The sequence below is a fragment of the Gossypium arboreum genome, chromosome 13 (assembly GCF_025698485.1).
Source record: "Gossypium arboreum isolate Shixiya-1 chromosome 13, ASM2569848v2, whole genome shotgun sequence".
Classification (NCBI taxonomy): domain Eukaryota; kingdom Viridiplantae; phylum Streptophyta; class Magnoliopsida; order Malvales; family Malvaceae; genus Gossypium; species Gossypium arboreum.
In genome coordinates, this window is record NC_069082.1 from 117250365 (window position 1) to 117260104 (window position 9740).

Below are 9740 nucleotides of genomic sequence, written 5' to 3' on the forward strand. Positions count from 1 at the left end.
TAAAATTTATATTTAATATATGAAAAAGCAATGACTTTTATGGAGGTTTATTTCTTTTTCCATTTTTTCATAACTTTCTAAAAGAAAAATCATCAGTTAACATATCAATCAAAACCCTCTATTTTAATTTAGTAATTGCAACCCACCAAACGCATAATTTCCTTCTCAAGTGAGTGTAATTAATTATGGTTTAAAAACCATCAACTCCGATCACTATATTTTCGAATTCTTTTTATCATTAAAAAAATGCAAAGCACGAAATAAAGTCATACTAATATAGATATGAAATCAATAATGGAACCACAAACAGTGCGTCCATTGACATTACTCGGGGTATGAGTCAACACTACAACTAAAAGAGTTGGCAGAAAAAATCATATATTCTACAATAAAGAAGGGATTAGAAATGTAGACGTATCTATAGACTAATCTTAAGTTAAACATAAAAAAAACTGCAATCCTTTGTAACCCCCTAAACTGTTTACTTTTCAGGGATGCTTCAAAATTGTTCTTCGATGGGGTTGGAAGATGCATTTCCTTCTGAAACAACTGTACTGTAAACTTCTCAAGAGATCAGCCAACATGCATGCAAATCAGGAAAAAGGAGAACACTATCTTAAATCCCGTAATGCCTGCGATGGCACAGCTGCAGTATTTGCATGAGTTGAGCTGTCCTTGACCTTCTTATGTGAGCGTGAATGGTCTCCAGATTTGTGAGATTTCCTCTTTTTCCCAGAGGCCTTTGGTTTCTGCTCTTCGGAAACTTGCTTTTGATCTTCTTCTGCATTATCTGTTAAAAGTGCATCTTCCTCATTTTTCTCGGAATGTAATAAAGATTTGGTCTTCAAATCATCCTGAGTCGCGGGTTCAATAACGGACATTCGAAGAAGAGTGTAGTCCAACAGAAATGTGCTCCTTATAAGCCTGTCTATCCTGCTGAAATGTCTCTGAGAATATGGGATAAGACCTTCAAGTAGTTCACTAATGCCTTTTATCTGCAACATAGTTTATTCAAGCACAAATTCAGCGGTAAAAAGCTAAAATATCAAACAAAATGAACACCTAACCTTCAATCAACCAAGCAGAAAACCTAAAACAATGGTTAAGGTTTTTGCTATTACTTCTTTAAAGAATGTCTTGATACTAGGAGAAAAAAGCGCATTTAGATGCAGAAATAAAAATTTTGAAAGAGATTGAACACTAATATTCAACTTCCATAATAAACAATAAACCAGTAAATACGAACTTCATTTGAAACAATTTTAGTAAACTATTATTATGAACATAACAGACCGTTTGATCTTTAGTAAAATATGATTCAACCATTCATTTGGTTTCCGTTTAAAAATTTTCATAGAAAAAAAAATGTCAAAGAAACAATGACCAAATGTAAACCTAAACCATTTTTAAATTTGTAGTAAGCTATATGATAATGGTTTTTACTTAATGTTTTGCTTCAAAGTTAGTGGTGGGACTGGTAAAATATAATGGGTTATCCAAAGCCATATGCATCTTCCCTGCAGCCAAATGAGGCTATTAACATCAAGTGAATATTACAATAGAATACCTCGATAATCTCTGTCGGAGGAAGAATGTTGAAAGCTCGGAAAAGAACAGATTGGGCAACATGACACAGCTTTGGCTTTGTGTTCCACTCTCGTATATACTCAAAAAGTAGAAGAAATTCTCCCTTGCCAAGGGCATGAAGGGCTTTGTCTATATGGTACCCAGCTTCTCTCTTCCTATATCACATTCTGCTATGAGAAAATGTTCTGCGTACTCAGAAAACAGATATGATTAGGCAATACTAACCTGCAAAGCTCAGAAAACAGCTCGAAAAGTTTATGAGGCCTCCTAAGCTCCAAAGCAATTTGTATTGCCTTTGTGTACTCAGCATCTAACAGTGCATTTTCTAATTCTTGCCCTCTCAAAACCCCTTCTTCCTGTGTCAGAATGGAAAAACATATTTAAAACTTTTTGTGCAATAATACATAACAATATGTAATGAAGGAAAAAAGGACCTCATCATATCAGTCAAAGTTGATACACAACAATGCTAGGATCCTACAGAAAGCTAACTTTCACAAAAGGTCTTATTCCAAGCTCCAAGTACTTTCACAAAGCCCGAGGAGTTACTCAAAAGTGGGAAGGAAAATAGAAGGATCAATATTCGGGCTTGAACAAGGTCGTGTATCCAAGATAAAATAATTTTTATCCGTTTCATTTCATAGTCTGGTTAAAACAAGTTGAGAAAAGAAAAGTATATAGGAGGCTCTAGAAATGTTTTAACTCTTATTTCCTTCTAATCTGCAGCTTGAGTTTCTCTTAAGAAAGGGTTAAATCACTTTTTAGGGCCTGAACTTGGCAACTTTTCCCACATTGGGTCTTGAACTTTTTTTTTGGTCCAGGTTAGGCCCTGAACTTGGCAATTGTTGCTACATTAGGGCTTGAACTTTTTTTATCCAAGTTCTTCCTTGAAAACCCTAGAGTTCAATCCCCCGTGTAGGAACAATTGCTAAGTTCAAGGCCTAACTTGAACCGGAAAAAAGTATAGTCCCAATGTGAGAAAAGTTGCCAAGTTCGGACCCCAAATAGTAATTTAACCCCTTAAGAAAATATACTAGTCTTACAGAAAACCTTTACTTTTTTATTTGTAACAGCATATTCCAGGTATCTTTAAAAAAAATTCAAGAATCAACATTGAAACATATTTGCAACAAGTAACTCAGTCACTTAGCATATCCAAAGGCCTAGTATTAAATTTGTCCCATTCTATATTCCAATATGCTTCAAGGGGAAATAATATCTAGGTACAAAAAGTATAGAGGACACACCTCTTTACGAAAAGCTTCCTCTTTCTCAGCAGCAGTTGAATCATGCCACAGATTGATCACTGCATCACTGCCACCTGTTGCTAACATTTCTGTCTTTTTCCCAACGGCCAATGCCCAAACCTGCACACCAAATTTTACCATAAAAAGAATTAATACCACACAGCACAATGAAGTCCTTAAAAATCTATTAACGGTATAACATCGTATTTCCCACAGAATCCTGTCAAATCTATGAAAAAGAAAGTAACCCAAACATTAAAAGAATTAAAGTATAACTCAACACCTTGTCCTCATGCTGATCATAGGTAGCGATGCATTCATTTGTTTTGATTGTCCACAGCTTAACCAACCCATCAGCACCTGAATGATGAATTGCATGCTAAATGTCACCAAAACATTAAAATGGAAGAAAATCCTAATGAGTGAAGAGAAAGAAGTTATTACCACATGATACAAACTGGGTCCCACGTGTAAGAAATGATGCTCTTAATACACTTGATGTATGCCCTTCAAATGTTTTCAGGCACGAACCATCAGCTATAGCCCATATCTTTACAGTCTTGTCACCTGATGCTGTTATTACACATTGATCAACAGGTGAAAACTCTACACACCAGATCCCTCGTTTATGCCCTGTAAACTTAACCACAAGTACCAGTTCTGGAAGCCTCCAAACACAAGCAGTACGATCCTAACAGCCAGAAAAACACATTTAACCTTTTAAAATTATCTTTGGAATCATAAAAGCATGCGTCCGATATAATATATATAGTTTCAGCACCCTCTAATAAAAGGAAAAAATCAATAATACCATAACTAAATAGTATGTTGATTAAGATGTATTGCCTACTAACCTGTGAACCACTACACACTAAACTGTCATTTGGTGCAACAGCCAGAGAATTTATATCTTTATCATGCGCTGCTACAACTGCCTTTGCTTTTAAACTAATAGGCTCTTCAATATCATCAGAGAGTCCATGAAAGTTCCAAACCTTAATGGTACGATCACTGAAGAAGATGGTACATGTGTAAGAATATAAAATCAATAAGCCACAACCTTAGCAACAATTTACAAACATAAATTCTTATATCAGGAAAAGTATGGAATTGAGGCACTCCAGAATATAAAGATATAACATAAGCAAAAAATAAAGATGTCATAGAAGCACTCCAGAATTTATCTCCATTCATTATCTAGAAATGTTTTTCTTTATGTTTCCTGTTCTATTTTAGTTAAGGGTACTAACTATGTTTTATTTTTTCTTTGGTATACGACTAGCAGGTGCTCTTTTTTAATGAGTTTGAATGGCAAGGATTAGAGGGGCTTATTTGCATCCAGCAGTTATGATTAAAAGCTTCTATACTTATGTTTTCCTTTTATTGTTTCTACTTCCACACAGCATAAGGTTACATGCATAAAACATAGAAGATAGGAGGACAAAACAAGTATATTTTAAAGCGCCAAATTTAAAACAACCAATCCACAATTCTAACCAAATATGACCCCATCATGTAGCATAACTTACAAAAATACAAGGTCCAAGATGCATCATGAACTTATTGTCTTTATTGTCATCTAAAAATACTCCAGCCACTAAGTTAAAACACGATCTAATGTCATGCTACCAAGCATAATTGGCAGACAGTTTTGAAGGCATAATGCACTGTGTATCATAAGTCAAGTCAACTACAATCCAAAACCTAATTTCATTTGTCAAGTCGAGGAACAATAAGCACTGTTAGATCATATAAGAGAAGGTTAAATCTTAGCACTTCACTCCCACCACAAATATAGAATGAAAATAATCAGCAACCAAGCATCATGTTATTTGACAAACTCATAAGTTTGGAAGCAGTCATAACTGAAGGCACATATGTGGTAAAATTAAATTGCATCTCCAAACAGACAAGGCTTCCCAAGATAAGTGCTCACCTACTGCCACTGACAAAAAAATCTCGGCACTTCTTGGAAAAAGCAACAGCTCCAACCGCTCCCATGTGACCTATGCCAAGTCCTATGCAACACCTTTGTTCTGATTCCCACAACCTTACCTATAAAAAGAAAAAGTAAATGAAGAAAAATAAGTCCAACTTATTAGCAATGTCAGAACCAGCCTTTCCCCTAACATAGGCAAAACTTAGTGGCAAGCTTATATGCACAAGTGAGAAAGAAGAAAAACCGTACACTATTGTCCTTACTCCCAGTTAGAATAAGTCTTCTTCCATTACTTGATATAGATGTATCAAGGCATAGAATAGTATCAGTATGACCAGCCAAAACATAGGAACATGACATGGAGGAAAGGTCATACACTCGAACCTGCATATGAGTAAATTAATACAAATTAGACATTTACACTTTCATCCGCATAAATTCATAGACATCAAATGTCTGTAAAGTTATATAGGCACACAGCAAACCCCTTGAAGGAGAAACACATTAACAAAATAAATCCCGATAAGAAATTCCAGCAGAGATCAATCAAATATTACTGGGTACAGAAGAAGGAAAAGGCCCAACAAGGAGCACAATTAAATCCAAATTTGAAATCAAGCTAACAATTGAATCATTAAATATAGAGATAACTAATTCCTGTGTAGCACTATGTCAAAATGCACCACCAGCAAGCTTACTACAGCACCTGTTCAAGATTTGTAGCAACAGCTAGATATTGTTCCTCTTCATCAAGAAACTTCATATCCACAATCTCATCGTTGAAACCCACAAGCCTTTTGGTCAATTTTAAAGACCACTTTTCTTCTAGATGCTCCGCTGGAGAATAAAAGAGAAACTGCTGATCAGCTGTCACACAAAGCAATCCTTGATCCAAGGGTAGCATAACAGCACTAATGAAACCCCTTGTTGAATCTTCATCCTCGGCTGAGCTAATAGTAACATCTGAGGACTTTTGCTCATACAAGAAAACTGCACTGTCAAAGTAAATGATAAAAATAAGATTTATTTAGTATATATAAATGCAAAGACATGTATCTTCATAGGGGATACCAAAAGAATCACAAACGGAAATAAATAAATTTATTTTGCACATGTTAAATTGAAGACAGGTATCCTCAGCAAGATTTTTTTTAAAAAAGGAAGTACAATAATAATTCCATTTTATTACCCTTCAGAGGTCCAGATGCGTACAATTCCACGTTCACCAGCTGTGATAAAATAAATTCCGGTCGATCTGCTTTTCTTCTTTCCACTTTGCTGGAGGAATGCACCCAGAGACGAGGCAAACCGACTCCCAGAATAAACTACACAAACAGCTTCAAGCACCTCATAAGTAGGTATTGTACTCTTGCATCTATAGTCATGAAGGTCCCATAAATTTACAACCTGAGATGACAAAGAAAAGCTTTCTGGTTGAAAATTTGATAATGCAGCTGAATTGCTACAAATGATTGGTCAACTTTCTTCAGTTTAGAAGAAAAAAGCGGAATACACTCCAGTCAAACATAACATAAAGCAAAGCACCCAAGAATTTAGGCAAATATACACACAAATTCCTAGATGTACAAAGCATTAGCAAGATACTCCAACATATTATAGTAAAGACTAGCGAGACATCAGACTAAAGAAGAAATTTGATAAGGTTAAAAGAAACAATTGAAGGGATAAAAATATAGAAGAATCAAAAATATACTAGAAAAGAAATTAGGCAAATGTAAACACAAATCCCTAGAAGTACAAAGCATTAGGAAGATACTCCAAAATATTATAGTAGAGACTAGATAGACATCAGACCGAAGAAGAAACTTGACAAGGTTAAACGAAACAATTGAAGGGATAAAAATATAGAAGAATCAAAAACCACAATTTAAAATAATCTACAAGGTTCGCAAAAAGCATTAAAGCTGTCAAAAGTCTTAGTGGCATTTACAGGAAATTCTCGCTGTTTAGTAGTGTTACTATATGCATACAATGACACAAAATCACAACTACAAAAAGATTGATTACAAATATTTATTTTTAAATCTGTATAATAGACGTTTTATAAAATAATTATATCAAGATTGAAGGAACTTTGCCCCTACCTTATCTCTTCCTGCAGTTAGCAACGTCCATCCATCTTCTGACACAGCCATAGAAGAAACTGCTGAGAAATGTTTTTCTAGCACTGCAACACACTTTTTCGCTAGAAGATCCCAGACCCGTACAGTAGTGTCATCGCTTCCAGAGAAAAGCTACAGGAACAAGGAAAAAGGCTCAGACAGATTACATTTAAAAAGCATAAACCAATTGCTAGCACAAGGGTCAAAAAGAAAAAAAAGGCAGTCTAAATAGACTGAGGTACTACTTACAAGGCTTTTATTTACATCAGGATGAAACATGATACTAGTCACAACACCTTTATGACCTTTAAAGTAATGAGTGCAGAAACCACCATCAACATCCCAAACAAGAACTTTCCTATCAGCTCCTGAAGTTGCAAGCAGTCCACCAGAGCCATGGCAAGCCATACCCATTACTGGACCATCATGCCCCTACTCAAAGATAAATATTAAAATAAAAAGAAGGCCAAAAGCTCTGCCAAGTTTGTGAACATAACAATATTAACTATAAATTAATACTAATATAAAACTTATGTTATACATTTAACAACCACTTTGTGTTTCCCCCTCAATGTGAAATCAGTGATTTGGATCATAAAATGTCATTGTACCTAATTAAAGATGTCCTAAGGTAGGTAAAAATTGGGATCCATTCTTATGTGTCACTCTTCTTCACTTTAAAAAAAAAAAAAACAAGGTTTCAAGGCATTCAAGTACAAAGAAATGAATATATTCCAACGCACATGTTTAGCGTATCTTTTAAGACCAATTCACTGAAATTGATGTTGGTTACAAGACCGCTAACTTGAACTTGGCAAGTCATTATAACAATTAGCGCTTCATTATAATATGACTGAAAAATATATGAACTTTATAAGTCATGCGATTTTAAAGAAATCATTATAATAATTAATGCTTCATTCCATTGTTACTTTTGCTACTGAATTTTTCTATGCAGTTTAATTGAACTAATTCAAAATACTTACCTCATTTAAGCAAAAGCATGCTAAACTTTCGTTCCTAGCAAAATTACAATGGCACATTTTTAATTCTTCAAAGACATAATTTGCTTTAACACCAAATCCCACCTTTTGGCTTCACAGTTGTAGAGCCAAAGAACAAGTTTAAATTCTTAATAACATTATTTAGGAAAAAAAAAAAAAGCAAACAAATAAATAAGCCTGACCTTCCAAGAGCGCAGGCATTTGAAAGTATCCAAGTCCCAGACCTTAATTTGCCTACTATGTCCAGCAGAGAATAACAACTTATCATTGGGACTTAAAGCCAATGCCGTGATGGTACTGGACTCAGCCTCGATGGTAAATTTCGTGGAGGCATTTGATGAATCCACAATCTTTATGGATTCACCGCACGAACAAGCAATGAAAGAGCCATCTGATGAGACCACAAATGGGCCGCCACTATAAAACTGTTGCAGCGACTGAGAGCAGCGATAGTTCTTTTTTAATGTTGCTGACGCCATTTTTTCTATTCTCTACTTTTCTGAAAGGTGAGAAAAAGAATTTAATGATTTCTTTTAGCAGAGTTTCAAATAGCAGTGGCGTATCAGTGCCACAGCCGCTATTTCGTAGTAGCAGCACCTTCTGCCACCGCAGAGAAACCACAATAGCGGTTTCACATCAATAGCAGAGGATAGTGACCGCAAATAGCAGTGTAACAGAAAACAGAAGCGACAACGGTCTGCTATTTCCTCTAAACCGATAGCTTCAAGAAAAAACCCTTCTTCTCAACAAAGTAAAGGGATAAAGTATAGATGAGACAAAGTAGCAAGCAGTAGGATTGAAAACAGAAAATCAAATATAGCAAAGTAATGCAAATAACTCAAAATCCCATGACTCGTGCACAATATTAACTTAAGTTTAGGGTTTCAAAATTACCTTATTTGGTTTCCTGGCCAGTCGGCAACTTGAAGCCAAGAGAAGGCTTGGGTCAGGGACCGGAAGGGAGGGAGAGGCTTGTTTGGCGGCGGGTATGTGAGAAAGAAGGGAGTTTGGAGCGGGTCGAGAATGGTTAAAACGAAATTTTAGAAAACCTTTCTAATCTATGATTGGATTAATTGCATTAGAACTCCTCATATTACTGCTTAAATTCTAAATTATCTTCAAACTTCAAAATATTTTAATTAAATCATTTGAGTATCGTATCGTATCAATCAAGCCCTTTTGGTAAGAGTTTATGTACTTACTACTCGAATAATATTTGGAGCTTGGATATAATGGGTTAGACAAATAGCCTTCTTAAATTTTAATGACATTATCTATTCCAACTAGCATTAAACTAATACAATAACTTATTTCATACAATATTTATATTTTAAAAACTCACTTAAAACTATTTAAAATTTAGTGATGAATTAAATAACCTATATCATAGTAATGCTACATAATTTTATTTGGATGAAATATTAAAATTCTAGTATAATTATGTCTAAATAGTTAGATATTATGTATTAATTTATAATTTTTATTACAATGTGGGTGATATTTTTACTTTTATACTTATATTGTCTTCTTCGTTACATTATTTTGTTATAATTCAATAACAATGAGAAATATTTTATATTTTAATATATATTTACATTTAATAATACGAAATGCTCGTCATTTCTTTGTGTGTCAAGAAAATGACAAATTTTAATGAGTAAAAAGTATACATGGTAGATGAAATTATAATATTTAAAAATCAATTTAAAAAAAAAGAAACACTAGACATTAAAAATACATAAATTAAGTCAATTGAATCTTAATTTAATTAATATAAGTATTGTTGTTAATATAAAAATATTAAATTCGATTGTGTTGAAACGCATTATAATTGAGGAGG

At 34.3% G+C, this 9740-nt stretch overlaps 1 protein-coding gene across 1 annotated transcript; it reads right to left on the reverse strand.

Annotated features, from left to right (window-relative positions):
* Positions 1-297: 297 nt before the first annotated feature.
* LOC108464141 (protein TORMOZ EMBRYO DEFECTIVE) lies at positions 298-8944 on the reverse strand. Its single transcript, XM_017764257.2, has 15 exons — positions 8795-8944; positions 8083-8399; positions 7146-7328; positions 6879-7028; positions 5963-6180; positions 5480-5768; positions 5023-5157; positions 4771-4889; positions 3689-3845; positions 3279-3525; positions 3118-3194; positions 2835-2954; positions 1813-1943; positions 1568-1742; positions 298-995 (listed from the first exon to the last, which is right to left on the reverse strand). Exons 2-15 carry the CDS (start codon positions 8377-8379, stop codon positions 612-614), a joined length of 2682 nt encoding a protein of 893 aa, XP_017619746.1. The 5' UTR covers positions 8380-8399; positions 8795-8944; the 3' UTR covers positions 298-611.
* Positions 8945-9740: the final 796 nt, after the last annotated feature.

Bases quoted from the DNA above. Each gene is read 5' to 3' on its own strand.
- LOC108464141 (XM_017764257.2), bottom strand. From the start codon at position 8,379: ATGGCGTCAGCAACATTAAAAAAGAACTATCGCTGCTCTCAGTCGCTG. The intron at 7,329-8,082 runs GTCAGGCTTATT...ATCTTTGAGTAG, and splicing joins AATGCCTGCGCTCTTGGAAG to GGGCATGATGGTCCAGTAAT. The intron at 3,195-3,278 runs GTAATAACTTCT...TTCATCATTCAG, and splicing joins GACCCAGTTTGTATCATGTG to GTGCTGATGGGTTGGTTAAG.